We start from the raw sequence: 22,832 nt of genomic DNA, 5'->3' as shown, positions 1-22,832 counted from the left end.
CTAATAATTCAACACCAATTCGATATAATTTAAACAAAAAAAATAAAAATGATACAATATTGTTAAAATCTATAAGTTACACCTTCTAGCGTAATTAATTTACTGAAAGACACGAATAAACTGAGCATAAAACGTATAAAATATAGAAGAAAAAAACCTACTATACCCTACAAAATACAATAAGAAAATCAAGATTCTTTCAAAATAAGTATCGATAAATAAACGAATAATATTACAGTATAAAATAATTGACTGTCGTACATTTTCCCCAACAACTGGAAGACCAATATTACAATACCTTGTTCGATAATGTAAATTTATACCTATGCTAGATTAAAAAATTAGGCAATACCAATAAAACGGGAAGGTACAATTTAAACTAAAAAAAAATCAGATCTTATAGCATCAATTTCCACATAATATATCATGGCACATTGCATAATGAAGACATCGTTAATAAATAATTTCGTAAAAACCGTACAGATCTTTTTTTCTAGCCGAATTCTTCCAAAAAAAAACCTCAATCCAAGTAAGATGAACCGAACTAAATAAAACTGATCGAGTAATCCCATTAGATATCAATGATATCATGTTGAATATTTAAAAAAGACAATGCATAAATAATGCTTTATATTGAGTCTTTATTCGTATTGAAGGCTGAAACCACCGATCAAAAAATACTTATGTTTTCTATCTCTTTTATTCATAAATTATACTTGTATGTATCGTATTCTCGAAATTTTACGGACTAGAGGTTGGTAGTTATTTAATACTTCGAAGTTCAAATTACAAAAATTATTTATAAAAAACATCCTTTCACTATTTTTACCATTTTTTGAAAATAAAGCTCGTTAAACAAACAAGTTATTCACCGTTGAGGTAATGTTATAGTCGTGAAATTCGCGAATAAAAATTCGTTCATTGTCGTAGGTATTAAAAAACAAATAATAAAAAATATCTACAGGGCATTTTAAATAAAAAATATCACCTTCCGAAATACTCGAGACTATTAGGGGAAAAAACAGACCCACAGTAAGTAAGTTTAAAAAAATAAGGCACTTTTTAAATTCGCAACGTCAAAATGTCAAATCAACAGCAAAAAAAAAAATTATCAAACTTTCATCGTACAAAAAAAACGAAATAAAAAATCGATAGCTGGCGTTTTACGGGTATGATTCGATCGAAAAATCAAAAGTCAATTCGATAAATATAATCTCACAAGGAGGAAATCTTAGTTTCGAAATGAATTAATGAATTCTTATACCTAGGTAAAAATTAAAGGTAGCTGATCACTTCGATAGTGAATTGTTATTGTAAATCCGTTCGAGCCATCGAGAGACTACAGAACGGAGTTTTACCGTCACGAGGCAGATTCGGCAGCCATACATAATCTACTACTCCTCTCTTCCTCTATTTCAATCCTGGTTCTGTTAAACGCCTCCGTTCTGACAAAGTCGACCGTTTTGTAAACAGTAGCTGTGGCAGGAGAGTGCACATTTTTCGTCGACTTATTCACCAACCCGGAATTATTATTGGCGTTATCGCTCGAATCGAGATCCAAATCTAAATACTGGATTTCGCTGAATTTCTTAGATCTATCATTTTTACCACGAGTTCGGGTATGGTAAGTATGGTTGTTGATTTGGTAAAACTGGACCTATACGAAAAGTGAAATGAGTTCGGATTAAAAATTTGATGATTTTTGGATCAGAATAAATAAGCGGTCAAGAATCGAATATACACTACCTCTTCTCTATCTTGATCCAATCGATCATCCGACGACGAATGTCTTCGATGCATCCGACCAGTGGTCGCTGATCCACTGTCGTAACTTTTGGAAGAGTTACTTGGTGGCGTAGGACTAGGGCCGGCTCTCTGCTTCCTTCTGCTAAGACTGCCTATTGGAGGTGAACAAAGTTTCAAAGTACCACTGGAGTTGTTTTCTAAACAAAACAATAAACATAAGGAATGGATCAGTGAAAAACGTCGAATTAAAATGCCCAATAATAATCAAACGATAGTTCGACCACCGAACTTACCATAATGACGCATCGCATCTTGAACCTTTTTCAAAGGTTTCAATTTACGATCGATATTTGGCGGATATGTGCTGAGTGGAATAGGAGATGGCTCGTTCGACCCTCCAGTCGAGTCTGAACATTTTCGTCCCGGTTTCAATTCACGATTGACAGCCGGCGGAGTAGGTATAATCTGATTGCCAGTACTGAACGAGGGACTGGGAAGATTCGAATAAGCCAACGTGTTAGGGAAAGACACCGAACCGCTTTCAGATCTCGGACTTTCGGGCAAATCGTCGGAATTGGTGACAGTCATGGCGAAATCATATCGAAAGATGTTATTCTCGGTTACATGGCCCGGAGCCGCATTCGTATAACAGTGCCTTCCAGCCACCTTCTTGGAAACATCTAGATCAGCGGGGATCTGATGAGATCTCGGGATATCGTACATATCGTCTTGGGTCGGCTCAGGGACCGGAGGATGGCCAGATTCGGTACCAGCTGACACGCCTGTAGTATCAACATTCGCCAAATGGGACGGTTTAGGTGGTCTAGGCGGAGCAGCTGCTGCCATCGGTACGGGACCGGCAACTTTGGCAAATTTTCGGTCTGCTTTTACGGTCACAGCGGCTGTACCCAATCCGGGACTTTCTTCGCCATCGATCGAGCTATCTGATGGCCTAGGGAAGGTTTCCCAATTCACGGTTGGTTTCTTCGCCATGTGCGGTTTACGAGCCGATTCGTCGTCTGTGAAAACGGATTCGCTTCCTGGACTAGGCGGTGGTGTCGAACCAACTTCCACCTGGATCTCTGGTGGTCGAAGACTACGAGGTAAATCGTACGAATCGGGGCGGTGTTCGGTAACTGGGATACTGGTAGCTGCCGCCGCAGGCTTGTTCACGTGCCCGTGCAGAAGTAAGAATTGTTTCAGATCTTCGGCACTGTGGATCGGTTTACCGCTGATGCATTCGCTGATCGGTATATACGGCCCGGTTATTATGTTATTAGAAGACGGGGTTACCGGTGGCGATAGATCAGTGACACCGGTGGGAGCTTGCGAGACGTTATCTCCGTCTCCGTAATACTCTTGACCATCTAAAAATATTTTTCAATAGTTATCGAGCTTTTAAATATATATTTTTTCTAATATTCAGATTTTCCGAATTCTACTAACCAGTAACCACTTCCTCTGTAATGAAGGGTTTCAAACCGCAAACGTGGCATACGCAGTCCACCCATTTATTCATATCTTCTTCGGTTTCGGCAGCTAAATAATATATACGTTTCGGTGTACGTATAGTGAACATGTGTTGATATTTTTGTTTACGAGATTCGAATCGAAGACCAGCGTCCACCTGAAAATCAAAAATATAGTATAAGTGAATCTGTCGATTAAACAATGATTTCTGGGTCGTTTACAGCACGCACTAAATTTTTTCAAAAAAAAAAAAAAACAAAAAACATTAGTTGGCCAAAAAAGATAGAAAAAGTAACCAAAAAGATGAAGAAACTTGAGCAAAACATTTTTTATGCAAAAAAAATCACAAAAAAAAAAAATAAAACCAGGCATGAAATCCACTATTTAATTTTTTTTAGTGACTGAAAAACAGCAAAAAAGTGACCAAAATTTTGAGAAATGAGAGCAAAGTATAAATAGGTATATTACGAAATGTTAGTCGGGGAGCCCGCATAAGAATCTATTGCACCCCCCCCCCCGCCGGGTCGATCCTCCAGGACAATTTTTCTTAAAGGGGGAGTCCTAAGGAACATTTCTCTAGCCCTTGTCCTAAAAAAAAGTGGCCTTACTTACAAAATGGCGGCCATTTTGATTGACAGGTCAGCCAAAATCGTAGATTTTGCGTTCCAACATAGGACTTGAACGAAATTTTTTAAACCGTACAAAGGTAGATCGAAAGATCAGGCAAAAATTTCACCGGTCAAAATTTCAAGTGCTAAGGTGCCTTTTTCGATTTTTGGTGAATTTTTAAAAATCAAATTTTGGCCAAAATGTGAGAAAAAAATCAAAATTTTACCAAATTGACCTAGAAAGCGGAAATTTGGGATATACCCTATTTTCGACCTGCCAAATCGATTGGAAACTGTTTCAAACCGTTTTGAGTAGTCCTGGAGCCTCCAGCAGATTTTTAAAACTCGAAATTCTCACAAAATTTCATCAAAATGGAGTTGGAAAGCCGAAATTAATTCTGCAAACTAATTTCAATACGCTATGAAGTCGACTGCAGGTAAATTTCAAGTCGTTTTGGAGCTTCCAGCAACTTTTTGAAAATTACTGGAGTCTCATCCAGTAGATTTTTGAAACTTGAAATTTCCTCAAAATGGAGATGGAAAGCTGAAATTAACTATGCACTCCAATTTTAACACCCTCTGAAGACGACTTCAGGTGGGTCCAAGTAATTTTGGAGCCTCCAGCGATTTTTTGAAAATTACTGAAGCCTTCAGTAGATTTTTGAAACTTGAAATTTCCTCAAAATTTCATCAAATGGGGTTAGCAAGCTGAAATTTACTCTGCAAACTAATTTCAATACGTTACGAAGTCGACTGCTGCCTCCAGCAACTTTATTTGAAAGGTTGTATGGCGTTTTTTTGAAAATTGAAATTTCCAAAAAGTAGCTGGAAGCTTCAAAACCATTTGAAGCCATCATGCAGTCAACTTCATATCGTGTTGAAATTAGTTTGCGAAGTAAATTTCAGCTTGCAAACTCCATTTAAACAAACGTTGTGGGAATATCAAGTTTCAATAATCTGGTGACTCCAGTAATTTTCAAAAAGCCGCTGGAGGCTCCAAAACGACTTGAAATCCACCTGCAGTCAATTTCGTAGCGTATTGAAACTTGTTCGCAGAATGAATTTCGGATTTCCATCTCCATTTGATATAAAATCTTGGGAAATTTCGAGTTTCAAAAATCTGCTAACTGCTCAAAACGGGTTGAAACAGTTTCCAATCGATTTGGCGTGTTTTGGTCAATTTGGTAAGATTTTTATTTTTTTCCCCTCATTTTTGGCCTGAATTTGATTTTTAAAAATTCACCAAAAATCGAAAAAGGCACTTTAGCACTTGAAATTCTGACAGGTGATAAATTTTTGCCTAATCTTTCGATCTACCTTTGTATGGTTTAGAAAATATCGGTTCTATCCAATCACGTCGTCTTCCATTTTAAATGTTGAACAGTTGATTTTTAATTTTTTTTTAAATTATGATTCTGAAGGATTTTCATGAAAAATATTTGTCATTTCCTAAAATTTTACACTTTTTCTGTTTTACTGGACAAATGTGACCGAAGTCACTTTTTTTGGCCATTTTCGCCGAAATAAAGACAAAAGTGACTTGCAAGTGAAATTAGTGACTATAAGTCACTTTTTACGTGACCGAATTTCATGCCTGTAAAACTCTACAGATTAAAATTTTTAGATTTTAATTTTAAAAAGTTGAACAATTTTGAAAATTTTTGGGAAAAATTTTTTTTTGGCAACTTCTGGCAAAAAAGAAAGAGTTGGGCAATTTTTGAAAAATGTGAGATTTTTTGCAATTTTTTGAAAAAAAAAACAATAATTTTTAACAATTTTGTTGAAAACTGAGAATTTTTTAAAATTTATGGTAAAAAGCAAAACTTGACAATTTTATCAAAAAACAGGACTTTTTGGGACTTTTCGGCATGACTAAAATTTTAAAACAATGTTCAAGTTCAACTCAATGTCGAGAATTCATCGGAATTTTTTCCAAGTTTTTGGAAGTCAGTCCGAATATTGTAAAATCAAATCTACTCTAAACATTAAAAATCGATCGATTTTTTCTTCAAAAGTTATAAAAGTCTAATATAGGCATCAAGATGCTAGAAATTTGTCATTTACTGAAAAAATTCTCAAGTCTGACATTATGTCAGGAATTGATTAGATTTTTTTTCAAGTTTTCTTTTTCAAAATATAAGTATAAAAAAATTAATTTTTAAAAATTTGTAAAAAAAAAAAAACGGCGACCTCAGCCATTCAACTACATACTTAATAAGTAACGGGTACTAATATTTTGCACGACCAAAAAAACAAGTATCACGACGAGCATACGTAACGACCAAAAAGGCTGAATGAACGACAATCAAATATCAACTTTCACGCCAGGATAAAGCCCGACAGTAAAGTAGGTTGGAACGACGGAGGATGTAGTATGAGATAACAATAAACACGACTGCATAACATTATTCACGACGAACAAAAAATAATAAAATTTCACCCAAATTATCATGATTTCAAGAGATGAAAATCCAATTCACTGCTATTTTTAAAATATTTTCCCTCCCGCAAATTTTAATGTTCCAATTTTAGTCTTTGTTTTACTCATCTGGCGAGAAAATGTACTAGTTTCAGTCTTTTTCTTCAACTTGTTCATCATTTTTGAAAGAGTACTGGAAAAAATATGATTTTTCACATAATTATTTCCAGCTGTTTTGACCAAAATTACGCAAAAAAAAGTCACTGCAAAAAGGTCTTATAATTTTGTTTTTTCAAATGCATATGGATAAAAAAGGGAATGACTTAAAATTAAAAATATGATAAAAATGTTTTCCGAGACCCTGATGTGGATCTTCAATACACATTTTCAAAATTTCGAAAAAATAATTTCAAGTACCTTAAATCTGGATCGAAACTTTCAAATGCCAACTTGAAAAAAAATAATAGGCGTTCCATTGGGGCAGAAAAGGAAGAGGGGCCGACCCACAAAGGCTACAAAAGCCCTTCTACTTCAATGAATATTTATTCGTACTTGGTTTTTTAACCTTTTTTTTGTATTTCCAATCAAATTTTAGCATTTTTTAAATTTTTAATTTCGTCGGTAATATGTATTTTTCTGACTTTGAAATGTCGTCGTTGTTCCCCTTAAATGACAGGTGAAAGTAATAAAATGTCGTGAATTTATTTATTTGTTGTTGAATGACTTATCTCGTCGTGCGAAACCATTTTTGGTCGGGTAAACCTTTTTTGGTCGGGAATGCATTTTTCAGCCGTGAAACTTTGAAACGCTTGTCGTGATACTTGTTTTTTTGGTCGTGCGATTAAATGGCACCCATAAGTAACCGAGTACGAGTCCAGTGCCCTGTGTTAATCGTTAAAAATTACCTGTTCGCATTGATCCAGATCGATTTGCCCCTTCAATTTTCTACAGTTCCTATCGGTATAGTAAAAGAGAAAATATTGACCAGGTAATTCCCCAGAATGTCGTAATATAAACCATCTTCTTCTCCATCGCTGAAAAAAAAAAGTAAAAATTATTTCATCAATTAAATAATAAAATTATAAAGTCACATTCGAGAAAAACATGATGCAAAATATGGTTCGTAGAACTCCTAAATTTTACCTCTCAAACTACACCTTGTAAAAAATGAATTTTAAATCCTTCAACAATTTTATTTTCTGGTATTAAATTTAAATTCCCAATAGACCAGTCCCGAGATATATGAGATAGGTATACATTTTCAACAGGTCACACAGACAACTCTCACTTTCATCACACGGACACTTTCCATCTTGTATGTATTTAGTGAAAAGTACCACAAATGAACGAATTTTCACGGCTCGATTACACCGCAGCAAACCGTATTACCTACAAGTTATAAATAGGTAGCTAAAAAGAGAAAAACACGGTCACCATGACAGACTAAGAAACCTCACATTCTGGTATTTTCCCATTATCGACGTGAAAACAGCCTAGCATCGCGATCGAATGGAAAACTACTCTGATTAATTGCCTATTTTTGCTGACGTTGAAAAAATTCGACTATAGGTACAGGCACCTTACCTATCTACGCAGAATACGACTATACGACCGGTGACTGTAGCAACAGGCTACGTCATGTGCGTATAATGTTTATAAACAAGTTGAATACCTTACAAAAGTACCTATTGAAGAAAACCATAAACCATTTCCCGATGAATCATATACTCTCGTCGAACAAGTGGTACTGTAATTAACTCAGTATGAATTCACAATTACCCTTCATCTGGTATCTTTCTGCCTCAGCTTGCTCATATCACCAACACATTGCACGTACATCGTTCCCTATGAGTAATCGGTCATGTGGTCAATTACAAAATATATAAACCCCCTCCTTTAACTGTTTATTCTCAACTCAAGAACTGTTGCTGTACAGTGTACATCGTCGTTGAGTGTAACACATACGGCACATAGACATAAGAAGAGGGCAAAAATGCGTAAGATGAAATCGCATGAATAAATGATTCATTATCCGACGACTGACGAGTACAACCAGTTGGCAGATTTCTTGTCATCGATGTACTTTAGGTCAGTTACACATTCGTTCTACCTACTTTCAGTTCAGCAGATCGGTGAAGTGAAATTCTCAAGGATGATCGGTTGATTAAAAACCGAACGTAAATTACAACTGTGACTGAAAGTACATTCGATACTCGCTAATACTGGGAAATTTTTAAAATTCCTACGAATGAGGATCATAATCGAAAACACCCGCTACACTGCAACATTCGTCAATTTATCTTCTTCCACTGTCTGTACATTGAAGATACGAAACTCTTATCAGTCACTAATACAGGATTTCCTTCGATGAGATACGTAATACCATACGTAGGACGAATAGTATAGAAAAAATTCAGCACTTGTAATACCTATTCTCGAAGAGAGAAAAAATATCGTTGTTAACTTCATTATACGAGGAAATCTCACAGAAAAGTGATAAAAAAGTACGAAGGTAACGAGTATAATGATTCATAGGTTATCGAACATTAACCGACGTAATTACTCTAATCACCTCGATTAATAAATCATTTCATTTGACAATAAATTGGTTTTGCTAATAGATGTTTCAACAGTCTGCATTTAAATTTATCAACAAATAAACCGTCATAAGCTCATAACCGATAAACCAGCTTCGTTAGTGGACTGTCTATCGTTATAGAGCAGATAAGCGAAGCAATTCTGTGAATTTACGCATATTCTTGAATTTGTTTTTCTTTTTACTTCGATGAACTTTGTACTTGAAAAGCACCACTTCTGAGGGTAATTTTATACGAAGAATACACGTGCTTTGGTAATTAATTGACAACGACGAATGAATGAGACAGAGGATGAGTGTAGATGAATGAACGGTGGGTGATAGAAGTGTTATCATAATGCAATACGAATTACGTACATTATATTGAGTAGTTTCATCGAGATGAGTAATTTATATACTTACAGCTCTCCATATTCGAGTGGTTGGCGGTGATTTTGTTAACCAGCCTTCGCTGACTGTTTCGAAATTATCTTTATTGGACATCATAGTGATTACGATGAGCTTTCATCTACGCAACAAGAAGATTCGTCAAAGGTTTGAATGAACTGACTGATTGATAGCACGAAGATTGAATAAAAGAATTATTTTGGCACTCGCGAACAAATTCTAAAATAAAATACATCCTTTTAGAAACGGGAATCGAATTGTAATTTGCGTGTGAGCATTTGAGCAACAGATGAATGAGACAGACAAAACAAGCAGAACAACAGAAGAAATTTGCACTTTGCATGAATCATGATAAATATATCAGTGACGTCATGAATAAATCTAAATCACATGGGCACTGCGGCGAAGCACTGCGGAAAGTTTGGAAAGCACCATCAATTCATTCATTTCATTCGCTGGTGTATTTTTGATATTTATTTTTATTTTGAATAATAATAATTTTGAAAATTTATTGAAATTACTTTTCAGTTTTCACTTTTCATTTCAGAAGAAATTGAATTTTTCTCTCTTATTTTGAATTCAAATTTCAAAAGAGTTGCATAATCACAATTTAGAATGTCAGGAATTTCAATTTATATTTCGTAAATATAATATCTTCCACAATATTTATGAATGACAAAATTGATAATTGACGAATACAGATTACAGAATACTTCATAATTCATTCATTTCATTCGCTGGTGTATTTTTGATTTATTTTATTTTGAATTTGAAAATTTATTGAAATTACTTTTCAGTTTTCAATTTTCATTTCAGAAGAAGACAAGAAGTTGAATTTTTCTCTCTTATTTTGAATTCAAAGAGTTGTGCATCAGTGATCAGACTGTCAGGAATTTATATAATTTCTTTGCTACCATTCCAGTGGAATGGATAAATTATTCATATTTTTTCCTTCGCAGAGTCATTAAATTGCAATAATTGCATTGGCAAACATAAAAGTAAAGGAATATTTTGATACTTTAAAAAAATGCATGATTCAAAATATTCAAATAAATTAGTCAATTACTAACCTTTTCGTGTCATAAGACCGCATACCTATTTGAAATATTTTCATCATTTCAGCATGAAACATACTGATAATAATTTTTGTTTCCCAGAAATTTCAGAACTACAAGGCCAGTAATTATACACCATACTCATACTCTAAGTTTTTCTCGTGAAAAATAACATCATTTTTCCATCATTACTTTTCGAAATAAATTTCAAAAACTTTTGCTTTGTCAAGAACGCGATAAACATAAAATCATGTAAAAAAAAAACTATCAAAAATTCATTGAAATTATTGAAAAGAAATCACCCAAAATGATAGGTATTTTATAGCACATAACTTTTTTCTAGACTACAATGTACGGAAAATTAAACGTATTAAAATTTAAAAATGATTTGAAAGCGTTCAAAAGAAGCATTAAAATTTAAAATCACTGAAAATGACCAAAGCTGCAAAAATGTTGATGACCATTGCCCCAAAAAATTTGAATTTTTTAAAAGTTGACGCAAAATTGCATTTTTTATATCGTAGGTATTCCACTAAGTAAATGGATGTCTGTAATTCGAATTTGGCATCATTTTGATCGTTCGTCATCATTCTCTCAAAGTCAAAACGAAGCTTCGAGGTCAGAAACAAATGCAGTTTTCGAAAATAGCGACATCGACCAAAGTTAAAACAATCCACATCTCAATTTTTATCAAATCATCAAAATTTGAAGAAAAAAAAACATGAACAGACGCCTTAGGTATAAATAACATCTTTACGATAGAAAATTACAATTACCTAAATTGCTTGAAAATTTCTTCGATGAAATTGATAATTTTTGTCACTTTACAACAGTCAAATACACAATATCTCAACGAAATTTATAATTTCTTTTTAAATTCTCAGGAAAAACAGATCGCAAAGAGACATTCCAATCAAACTTAAGATTATCTTACGTACATAAGGAAAAAAGAAAGTATAAAAACTATCAGTGTTTTTCTCTTAAATCCAAAATTAAAAGACGCAAAAACATCAAACAAAATCACATGAAAAGTAAAAAATGATTTAAAAAAACAAGTTTTTCAGACTTGAACAATAAATTGGACGTTATTTAAAAATAAACAACAATACCTAAGTAGGTACCTAAATATGCATTCGCTTGAAATAGGTATCTTCACCTATAATTAAGATTCTAAAATATATTTGTTTTGGTTAACAAAAAACATTTGTTCGCTTCTCGATGCTACCAGCCTCTATCTGAGTACATCTCATCCGTCTCCTCATCTGTCTCTTCATCCTCTGTTTCACTTTCGGATTCAGACCATCGCAAAAAATCACTTCTTAATCGTTCGCGTATGTGTCTATTTTTCGCTAAAAAAATATCCCTCTCTGCGTCATGATTGTCGAAAAACCAGTTCAACATAAAGCCGATGGTCGTCCTCTTTTCCCAATTAAACATACACACAATGGCGCTGGCGTTCTTGTAATCATTGATCTTCTTCAACTTGAATGCTTGCGTAACTTCGTAAGATTCGAATAACCACAGTAAAAAGTTATTCACAGATGACATACCCGCCACTATGACATCATCCGGACCCTTCATCGAGAACGTGTGGTATTGCTCTAAAGGTATAGCCATAGGTGCATACGAATCATAATCAAAACCAACTGGAATCAGCTGTCCGCTAGTCGCTTTGTTGAGGAGTATGTTGAATACATCATCGATTGGGAAAGATTTTTTGAACATCGTTAAGTCTTCTTCGCTGGCAACACACCATTTCAGAAACTGTTGCCAAACCCTGGGATAAAACACGCGAAATGTTACTCTCTTGAGGATAATCTGACAACGTTCGAAACATTTCTGCTTAGCCTCGGCTAATAAATCCGGTTCGGAAGACAGGAAACACTCGAAAAGATTTTTAGCTTTATTCAGGCACCCTTTGTCCAAAAAATCGTACCATGACTCTACTTTTTTGCTGATCATGTTCTTGATAAACTCGTTGGCTAATTCCGCTGACGCAAATGAGCTGACGATAAAGGCTTTGAATTTCACCAGTGCGTTAAACTTGAGCTGATGCAAAGAAGGTTTATTCGTATCGACGATTACTCGCATTAAATTACGCACGCGTTCTTCGTCCGAAGAACAAAATTTCAGGTATTCGATCAATTCGTCGCATAATCCTTTTTTTATAAATGCATCGAAATATCGGCGTGTACAGAGCGAATTGCCGTATGGCGAACTTCGGATGAGGCGTCGTGGCATTTCGTAATTCATCATGTGATGTTCTTTAAACTGGGCCATATCGGTTCCATTCTCGAAGCATAAATTCATGAGTTTTTTCAAATCGGAGACGTTCACAACCATAATTAATTTGCGCCAGTTTTCCAACCACAATGTTTTTCTCGATTCAGATTCGACTTTAGTTATCAAATCAAGATAAATCTGCGCGTTACGGCCGTAACCACAGGATTCTGCGAGCACACGTTTAATTGATATCGATCGGAAGAAAATGGTCACCATATAATTCGAAATTTTGTTTTTCAAATCATCCGGAGCACTGGTCCATATATCGTGTAGTAAAGTAGCAGTACGACCTGAAAGATCTTGATTCGAATATCTCTGCAAGTCACTCAACACTTGCATAAATTGTTTAACATTGATGGACCATTTCATAAAATTCCACGCCTGTAGGACTAGATCGCAATGGGACTGAAATGCTGCCAAACTGCATAAAATGACGGCCGGAGTCGGCGTAGTAGCTTTTTGCAGAACATATTGCAACTCCTCCTTGCTCAATTTCGGCAATAAATACTTTACAATTACATCGTTTTTTTCCTGGAAAATAACATTCATTTGTGATTTTCGTTGGCGTGAGGTTATCCTACTCCAGTAGTATTCGACTTCCGGCCATTCCATTGGTATCTCTAATGATGATAAGATACGAAATTCAGCCGACTTTTGCTTGTCGCCGGGTATCTCATTGAGTCGGTTCCTCAAACGAAAAGTCCAATAATACAGTGAGCTAGGATACCGGGAATATTCGTATTCAAAAGGAATACTCCTATCTCCCAAAACCGAAGGCCACAAACGTTCGATATCTTCTTCGAGGTAGTACGCGCAAGCTAGCTTGTATTCGTCCACCGGATTCAATCGGCCACTCGACAGCAAATTCTTGGCGGTTCTTTTCAAACAAATTTCACCATTCGAATCGAGAATCGCGTATTCGAGATATATTAAAACAAACTTGTGAAGTTTTTCTTCAAAGCACCTCTCCAAATTATTAAAACATCTCTCCAACTTCTGCCCCATCATTCCAATACGATTATCTACGAGGTTTTGAATCAAGCTTGGCAACTGTAAACTATCGCTGATGCTGAATTCATGTTCGGTAAACCATTTGGCCCACAGCGCTCTGGCTACATCCGGGTATAGATCGGCGACTTGCTGACGCCAACACACTAATGCCAGTTTTGATAAAGCCATCTCCGACAATGATACCGGCGAGAAATAGAAAACGATTGTATTTTCATCGGCCATCGTCTTGTGATTGGAAACGTACACAATAATAATCTTGCTCTGGAGTTCGATGCTTCGTGATGAAATTATTTCCTGAAAAAAAAAACAAAACAAAACAACACGAACTTGATAACTTCTGATTTTAATATAACGACGAAGTAATGAATACTCAAGTACTAGTATACTTACATATTAAAATGATTCATTTTGCACAAAATATGATCACAGTTTAAAATGAAACTTTCAAAGCATACCTATCGCGAACATCACACACTTCGATGCAGATAAACATGTCTGCTGTTACATTACAACACGTGTTCTTTCAGGGAGTGACTTCTAAGCTCGTAAAATTTTTTTGACGAGTATTGGTGTGTAACTGTAGGTAGGTAATCTTAGGTATGCATTTTCACACCTGATCTCGGTCGCATATTGGGTGTGAGATTGAAACTTTCCCAATTTTTCGTCAGATTTTCCCAATTTTTTACCCAAGATCCCCCCCTCCAGGATTTTTCAGCTCCTATTAACCAGATGTGGTTCGAACAAATTTTGGAAGGGGAGAATTGGAATCATAATGTTGAATTGTTGAATAATTTAAAATTTTCAAAAACGATGCTCGTGTACAAGTACAAAAGATTGGAAATTGTTCTATTGCAAAGTTGTAGGTAGACTGAAATCCAAAATCAAAAAATCGCACCTTTTTTCATGTTGTCTATTTTTTGGGTGTTTTTGTTACGCGTTTGGCTTGTGGTAATAAAATTTAAAAAAATTACAGGACATAATTTTTGAAAAAATTTTCCGGAAAAATTCCCCGACCCCCGACTCTGAGGCGAATAAGATAAGTATCAACATTAACACAACACTAACAAAGAATAACTTTTATTAAGTAAAAAATATAATAATTGAACTACCTCATTACATTTTTTTTTTCAAAGGAGAAGGAAGAAAAAACACAGCAAAAATATACAAAACGACAATATTTGGAGACAAAATGAATAAATAAAATAGACATAAAATGAAACAATAAAGCATCGCAAGACAATTAGGCATATTCGACCGCCAATGTAGAAGATTGGGTAAAGGAGGAACTAAAACATGCAGAAACAATACTCACAATTCTATTTCTATGCAACAAAAAAAATAAATAAATAATGAAGTGTTTTTTGAAAAACAATAAAACAATTATTTGCATAATTTTCGAGCGAAAATATAAATACTTTGCAGCGTTTATATTGCAAAGTCTTTCTGATAGAGAGAAAATCTCCACAAAACTACATTTATTATAAGTTATTTATCGACCTAATATTTCGAATAAATAATTGATAGGTACATTTCAAAAATCGTGAATAAAAGAACGAACAAGACAATAAAAACAACTTGTTGCAGCAAATCATTCAAACCCCTACACCAGTGACCACTTTCGAAGCACCTTGTATGATATTCAACATATTCAACTGTAACATAATTACGCGCTCTAAGCTATAAATAATTCAACTTGAAGTTAAAAACAACAAAATGACATGAATAAATAGGTAATTGAAAAGAAAAAAAAAACAATCAAAATCACAAATGGTATCAGTACTATTGCTCGTTTCACGGTCAACTTTATCGGAGTCTTCTTCTTTTAGTAGGCGGTGGCTCTTCTAAACCTTCCTCCAAGCTGGCCAATTCGTTACCGAAACTCTTTTTAAACTGTCTGATTAATTTCTCGTTATTTGAAAAACACCAAGATAAAAACTGTTTAATAATGTCCAACCTTTTGCGTTTAATCATATCACAAATAATTTCAGTAAAGTTGTTGGTTTTGCAAAGCTCCGTTCTTTTGAATTTATTTATCTCCTTTTTCGAATTAAAACACCATTTGAGAAGCTCGTCGAAATGGCCGAAATTCGTCACACCGTTCATTGGTTTAAAATTACACTGGTATCGAGTTTTGTAATGCATTTTCGACGTGAACCTGTAATCGTCGACTTCGTAAACGAAAACATCCCTTAGGAGCATTTTCTTTTGTTCCATTTTTTCTGTTTCCGAACTATACGACCAGGTGAAGAATTTATCCAAAGCTGACCATTTTCGTTCCTTGATGAAATGCCAATAGACGCTTTTAACTTCGCGAACGAATTCGTGTTTCAGGTTGTCGGATTCTTCGCTGTTGCCTGTAAAAAACACCGGACATACGTATTTCTCGAACATTTCGTATTGATCGTTTTTAATCAAATCTTCGCAAAAGTTCAAAGCTCGAGCGGAAAATAACAGCGTGCGTTTGACGTTCGGTCTGCAATCTCCGAAATAAGTTGATAGTAGATATAACGAGGTGTTTTGCCAAATCCAATCAAAAGCAGTGATTTCCAAATCTAACACAAAATCTTTGCAATGGTCTGGCAAAAAGGACCAAATTTCTTGAAAAAAGAAAACGTATTTTTCGTATAAGTACGAATATCCTTTCGAAGCATCTCCGTAATGATCGCTGATCAAGTTGTTCAAATCGAATAATATCTGGCATACGTTTTCTTCCGGAATATCGTCCCGTACATGATACAAAGTGGGTAGAAAATAGTCCAGATACAAAGGTTCCATTAAAAATTGCGGTATAATATCGTCGAAGAAAACGCCAAAATCCATTAGCTCGTCTTGCTGATTTTCGTCCAATTTAGAAACAATATAACACGAGTAATCGATATAGAATTCATACTGCAGTGTAAACATTACACTCACATCGTACTCGCTGGCCGGCGTATTGCGCAGATAAGTAGATACTTCTCGTTCGAAACAGTACAGGCATTTGTTAGCCTTCAATTCATCCCAACTTTCAGCTGATCGATGCATGAAATTGAGCCAAAAGAATTTCATCGGGTTGTGTTCTTCGATAAAGTTATCCGTCTGAAGATTGCCAATAAAAGCGGGAAAACCGATTAGCATATCTTCGCTAGCGCAGCATTTGGCACATACGATCACGCAGTTCTTGTATAAAATTGATTTCTTCACCTCTAACATGGATTTGGCAGTTTTTAGATGATTTATAGTACCTCTGGGTGACCAGACGATTTTATCGATGTAGTTGATCGCTACGCTCTTCTTTTTTTTGTTCTTCTTGAACACGTAATAATCGTAGAAATCTATCCAGTTGCTTAGCTCTTGACCTACAAGTATAATCAAATGAGGAATATACTGATGTAAAGGTTTAGGTTTCATTATATCGTCCAGTTCGCTTTTAATCTTGTTACCGATCTTGCAAACTTGTAACCAGGTTAATTGGTGCTTGAAAGTATGTAATTTGTTGTACCATAATGTCGCCACTAAATGCACCGATGAAATGTACTGCAAAGTTGGCATCGAGAAAGCGCTATTGTAGCGGATTAGTCCGTTCTCTAGGATATCTTGGTAGGTGACTACCCATTTATCGAAATTAGGTTGTACTTCGGATGTAGATTTCTCATTCGACATCGTGAAACGTTTATCTGTAATAATAGATCGCAATAATATTAGATAATACGATGATTCTCATTATTTTTCTAGATTCCACTGATTACAGATGGATACAGGTTACTGATAAGAATACTATTGATCATTTTCAATATTTATTGACATTACGATTATTTGTAATCAAATACTCACACGAATCGCTCAACAGAGAGTATCTTTGAGGAATAATCGATACAAAAGGATCCTCTCACTTAAATGGCCATTGAAACGAGTACAGGGACAGAAGTCCTAACATTCTGCGACATTCCAAAGGCTTTTTCTCAGTGAATCTTCAGCTGTAGAAACAAGTTTCAATTCCACTATTGGTGAAACAAAAGGCTCTATTGAAATAATTGATAATTACTGATAAGAGTGTGGGCTAATTGCTAATTTTCGTAATCTCAAAGCCATCATTTTACCTTTCAAGTTTCAACTGCTTTAGCCAACGATCACCGTTAGTTCGAATTTAGGCGTCTGTCTGAAATATCAATTCCGATGATCCTTTAATCCAATAACTGATAACATTCAACACATTTCTCCATAAATTCCATAAAACGTAATAAAATGAAAACTCTTAGCCCATAAAATGCAACAGGCAGAAAAAAATACGATTGCGAATTTCGTGCATTTCGCAGTTCATTTTGAAAATTTTTAATTTGATGTGAAATCTTTTTTTTTGTTTTTATCTGTAGCATCACTGTTTTAGTGTTTTTGTTTTTAAAATCACAGATCAACTTTAATAGATAGGAAAGTTTTTTTTTGATTTTTTCCGAAAAATGTCAAGTCACAGATCAAATTATGCAGAAGAGATCTCTCAACTTTTTGAAATTCTTGCGATCAGCTGTGATTTGTTTTTTCTTCAAAAATGCGGCGTCAATGGCCTTGATGGAGATATCCTTATCAACAATTACATCGTAATTCAGATAAAAACTACAAAAACAGCATAATTTATCGGGTATTTTTAACATCCTGTTCATTGTATGAATAATTGTCGTCGCGTTTGGTTCAATTCAATTTCTAACTCAAGATGGCTTCTTTCAAACTATTCTCAAGACTGATCAAAAATACCACCGTAGTCAAGTTCAATTACCAGATTAAAACTACCTCTTTGGGTCTTTTTTATTCAACCGGTAAGCGGAGCATTTATTTTCATGTTTTAACCATATTCGTGTGTTCTACATTGAACGATTTTTCTGTACAGAATCTCCATACCAGTATATTCTATCGGATAAAGTCGGATCGCAGAAGAATGTAGGGTTGGTTACTTTGAACAGGCCTAAAGCTCTGAATGCCTTATGCGACGGTCTAATCACCGAATTAGCTCAGGCAGTGAAGAAACTCGATAAAGATGAATCCGTCGGCGCCATTGTTTTGACTGGAAGTGAAAAAGCTTTCGCCGCAGGTAACTTTCCATCTTGCAACATGTTTCAATTTGAATCGAATAAGAATTTTCATTCTAATGTTGTCTTCGATTTTAGGAGCTGATATTAAAGAAATGTTGAACCAAACTTATTCCGATAATGTTCGTAAAGGTTTATTGGAAGAATGGGACCAGATTACTCAATGTAAAAAACCTCTAATAGCCGCTGTCAACGGATACGCTGTCTGTACCTATTTTGTAATTTTCCTCGTCTCTTATCTGTTTCATATGTGATTCTATATTTTTGATATTTTCACAGCTTGGTGGAGGTTGCGAATTAGCCATGATGTGTGATATTATCTACGCTGGCGATAAAGCCAAGTTCGGACAACCTGAAATCATCATAGGAACCATACCGGGAGCCGGAGGTACTCAAAGGATAGCTCGTTCATGCGGTAAAAGCTTCGCCATGGAGGTTTGCCTCACTGGAAACCAGTTCACGGCTGAGGATGCATTCAGGAGAGGTTTGTTTTTCAACCTTACATCTCTAATCGGTGCTTTTACTATTTCGTACGTTTGTATTAATTCTCATCATCGATCTTTGCAGGTTTAGTTAGCAAAGTGTTCCCATCTGATAAGCTAGTCGATGAAGCTATTAAATTAGGCGAGAGGATATCTCAACATTCTCAAATAATCGTTCAACTTTGCAAAGAATCTGTAAACAATGGTTAGTATCTCTTTCGTACTCTGCATAAATTTTCTTTTTTGATTATAATTTTCAATTTTGTTCCTTAGCTTTTGAGACTGCTCTATCCCAAGGTTTAAAATTCGAAAAGAAACATTTCTACGCTACTTTTGCGACTGTAAGTAATGTTTTTCTGTATATTTTAATGTCTATGCGCGTTAATTTATATAATATTCTATATTTAAAAATTACAGGAGGACCGTAAAGAAGGCATGAACGCCTTTGTTGAAAAAAGACAACCGAATTTCTCAAATAAATAGAATCCTCAACGTACGGTTTCATTTCGTAATGGCGAACTGGCGATTGTGTCTCTCTTATCGTGGTTTTTTTTTTAGTGGTATTATCGCATCACAAGAGTAATTTCAGGTTCATTATCATCGTATCAAAGATTGTAATGTAATTCGTCCATATTTTCATTACTTTCTAATTATAGTAATTTGTTATGTATTACGTATTTATCCCAGTACCAACATCGGTCAACTTTTGTACTATCTACAGACTGTTTTCATGATTATCGTGTATTGTACTTATGAGAGTGGTACTTTTTATTCAGCTTAGTCTTTTTTTCTTCATTTTTTATTTTTTATCTTGGTTATTTTGTGTAAAGTGTTGGAGTTGGTTTAATAAATGATTTATAGTTATCCACGTGCGAGTTTTTTAAAAATCTTTCTGCTCAGTAAGTAGCGCCGGTACTCCGGTAGATAAGTGAATGAATATCCTTCGTCGATATTTTGAGATGTCAAGCGATGCGGTTATTTCTCAATTCTCATAATTACGGTTTTAAAAAAGTGTGCGATATTCCATTTATAGAAGTTTAAAACTAATTTTTATTCTTTTGAGGAAAGATATTCCAAAGTTCAGTCATCATCTAGTAAAATTAATCATAAAAGTAATATTTTCACGAACTTATCGAATGCACAAAAATAATTTCACAAAGGCAGGGAAACTAAAACAAAAACTTTGAGACGTGAAAAGTAAAGTTATAAAACAAAAACAGAAATTCAAAGTTCAGGAGGATGAATAAATGTTCGAATCCAATACATATACCTGATCAGAAGATACCCAGGGATATGATAGGGGATGGGACCCTCCACCAAAAATAATAAAGTAATATGAATCAATATAAGCTTACGAGAAAATCTGCTTCTTTATTTCCATGGATACTGGAAAATGGTATGCACAACTATGTAACAAACCAAGAGCATGTACTCGTAATTATACCACACGCACAAATGCGCTAAATTTGTCGCTAACGGTGTACATTACTTATCAACACCTATCCAATCCACTGACAGTGGTGAGTATAACTTACCTACTCATACCTACTTTTGTTCTGTCGTCACTCCGATACACCTTCACGAAATTTATCGAGTTAAATTTAACAACGACGTCTAGTCGTAAACTGAGTATATTAAATGGCATTCCTGGTGACATCTCATTCATTGAGAAAGCACAGATAGAGATATACGATAGGTTTAAATAAGAGCCTCGTATTTACGAGGAGGGTCGTCGATTTTTTTCATATTTTGCATGTCGGTAGAGATCATCAAACGATGACAAATGGCGCAAACCGTAGGTCCTTACGATTTTATGTGGGTAGGAGGGGTATTTGAAAATAATTAAAATGACTGCCAAATGAAAATTTTAAATGCCTCTGGCGGAAGTTCTAGTTCTAATCAACTTTAAACTTTGACGTTCAAACTTTTTTTTTCATTTTATTCTACATTCTAAAAGCTATGGGTTAAAGTTTCTTCCAAAATATTTTTTGAGCATTTTTTCAAGAATTTTAAACCCAAAATTGGGTCATGATTTTCGAAATTTCTAAAAAAGGTGCCATGCAACTGGAAAAAACTGTTTAAAATTTTGACAGGAAATCAAAAATTTTCATAAAATTTTTTTTTGAGCATTTCTTGAAAAAATTTGAGCACGAAATTGAGTCAATTCGCCGAGAGTTATGAAAAAGTTCCATACAATTCATCAAAACAGGTCACATGAAGTCTGAAGAGAATCCAATGTTGTTCAAATCAAATCAAATCAAATATATTTTTGCAATAGGTTCTTGAAAATTTCAGATGTCAGAAACTTTGCAAGGAAATCACAACATTTCATCCAAACTTTCTCCAAACCCTATAAAAATATTCAAAGAACATTTTTGTTGATATACTCGAATATTTTTAATAATATCTAAAATTATAGGCTCAAAAATTTTCAAAAATTACTCAAAAAGATTTTAGTCGGAATATTTGAATGTTGCAAAGTTTTAACCAATTTTGATAAGAAATGAAAATTCAAAAAATCATGTAACCGAATTTTGGGGACGAAATTCTTCAAAAATGACAAATAAATATTTTCTTCGAAAGTCGAAACGTTTGGATTTCTTGCAAAATTTCAACCTATTTTGATAAGCCACATGACACTTTTTTGAGAATTTAAAAAACTTATTACCAAATTTTGGGCTTGAAATTCTTCAAAACTGACCAAACAATTTTCGTCGAAATATTTCATTTTCTTGCAAAATTCTAATTTATTTTGATAAGTCCTACTCCTAAGATAACTTTTTCAAAAATCATTACCAAATTTTGCTCTAAAAATTCTTCAAAAAAAGTTTTGATAGAAATATTTTATTTTTGGCCGAACTTTGAACCAGTTTTGCAGGACATCTCCAATTTTGAGCTCAAAATTCTCTAAAAATATTTTTATCAAAATATTTGAATTTCTCGCAAAACTTTTAGCCTATTTTGATAAATTGATAAGTGATATGATTTTTATTTTAAAAAATTCTGAAAATCAAAACCAAATTTTAAGCTTCAAGTTGTTCAAAAATGCTTAAAAAATCATTTTCATCGAAATATTTTAGTTTCCTTGCAAAATTTCAACCTATTTTGATAGTCGTATGACACTGTTTTTAAAAATCCCAAACAACATGGCCCAATTTTCAGTTTAAAATCCTTTACAAATGCACAAAATAAAGTCCTGATGGAAATTTCTGATTTTTGCAAAAATTTTAAATTATGACGCTTTTTTTACCTAGTAATATCAAAAATTCTGGACTCAAAACTTTTTTAAAAAGACTCAAAAACATTTTATCCGAAATATTTGGATCTTGCAAGATAGGTAACGAAAATTCAAAACAAAAAATTTCTTTTGTCAAAATACTCGTACCTACTTGGATTCCTTTTGAAATTTCAACCTATTTTGATAAGTCACTTGACACTTTTTTGAAAGGTATTCTTCAAAAAAAGGCTCAAAAGAATATTTAATATGAATATTTTATTTTTGGCCGAAAATTTGAACCTGCAGTTCTGCAGAACATCTGATTTTGGCACCATGAGTAAATATATTACTCATGGTGCCAAAATCAGTGTTGTTTTAATGATGTGAAAAAATTAGTTTAAAGACTTGTAATTAAAAGTGTGAAAAAATGGATTGAAAATTCTGAAAAAAATCAAAAAATGTTCAAAAATATCCCTTTTTTGTTGATGTTTTTTGATA

General features: G+C 34.3%; 4 protein-coding genes across 6 annotated transcripts; 1 reads left to right on the top strand and 3 right to left on the bottom strand.

Moving 5' to 3' along the window:
* Window positions 1-7: 7 nt before the first annotated feature.
* LOC135831327 (GRB2-associated-binding protein 1-like) lies at window positions 8-9,575 on the bottom strand. The gene is made up of 6 exons (XM_065343722.1): window positions 9,242-9,575; window positions 7,149-7,277; window positions 3,193-3,373; window positions 2,040-3,113; window positions 1,747-1,943; window positions 8-1,657 (listed from the first exon to the last, which is right to left on the bottom strand). Exons 1-6 carry the CDS (start codon window positions 9,323-9,325, stop codon window positions 1,361-1,363), a joined length of 1,962 nt encoding a protein of 653 aa, XP_065199794.1. The 5' UTR covers window positions 9,326-9,575; the 3' UTR covers window positions 8-1,360.
* Window positions 9,576-11,136: 1,561 nt separating this feature from the next.
* LOC135831321 (uncharacterized) lies at window positions 11,137-14,541 on the bottom strand. The gene is made up of 2 exons (XM_065343714.1): window positions 13,966-14,541; window positions 11,137-13,869 (listed from the first exon to the last, which is right to left on the bottom strand). Exon 2 carries the CDS (start codon window positions 13,795-13,797, stop codon window positions 11,503-11,505), a length of 2,295 nt encoding a protein of 764 aa, XP_065199786.1. The 5' UTR covers window positions 13,798-13,869; window positions 13,966-14,541; the 3' UTR covers window positions 11,137-11,502.
* A 95-nt stretch (window positions 14,542-14,636) lies between these two features.
* Window positions 14,637-17,914, bottom strand: LOC135831322 (uncharacterized). 3 transcript variants are annotated; one of them, XM_065343715.1, is made up of 3 exons: window positions 17,655-17,914; window positions 17,389-17,576; window positions 14,637-17,231 (listed from the first exon to the last, which is right to left on the bottom strand). In XM_065343715.1, the coding sequence occupies exon 3, from the start codon at window positions 17,215-17,217 to the stop codon at window positions 15,379-15,381; it is 1,839 nt and encodes a 612-aa protein (XP_065199787.1). In that variant the 5' UTR covers window positions 17,218-17,231; window positions 17,389-17,576; window positions 17,655-17,914; the 3' UTR covers window positions 14,637-15,378. The 3 variants fall into 3 exon arrangements, with proteins under 3 accessions (XP_065199787.1, XP_065199788.1, XP_065199789.1); XM_065343716.1 differs by having other exon boundaries at window positions 17,389-17,555; XM_065343717.1 differs by having other exon boundaries at window positions 17,389-17,531.
* A 208-nt stretch (window positions 17,915-18,122) lies between these two features.
* On the top strand, window positions 18,123-19,981 carry LOC135831323 (enoyl-CoA hydratase, mitochondrial-like). Its single transcript, XM_065343718.1, has 7 exons — window positions 18,123-18,365; window positions 18,437-18,637; window positions 18,714-18,838; window positions 18,915-19,119; window positions 19,203-19,322; window positions 19,391-19,458; window positions 19,535-19,981. Exons 1-7 carry the CDS (start codon window positions 18,263-18,265, stop codon window positions 19,598-19,600), a joined length of 888 nt encoding a protein of 295 aa, XP_065199790.1. The 5' UTR covers window positions 18,123-18,262; the 3' UTR covers window positions 19,601-19,981.
* The last annotated feature ends 2,851 nt before the right edge of the window (window positions 19,982-22,832 follow it).

The sequence above is a fragment of the Planococcus citri genome, chromosome 1, assembly GCF_950023065.1.
Source record: "Planococcus citri chromosome 1, ihPlaCitr1.1, whole genome shotgun sequence".
NCBI lineage: Eukaryota > Metazoa > Arthropoda > Insecta > Hemiptera > Pseudococcidae > Planococcus > Planococcus citri.
Note: the sequence above shows the minus strand (reverse complement) of the source record. Positions and strands in the feature narration are given on the sequence as shown.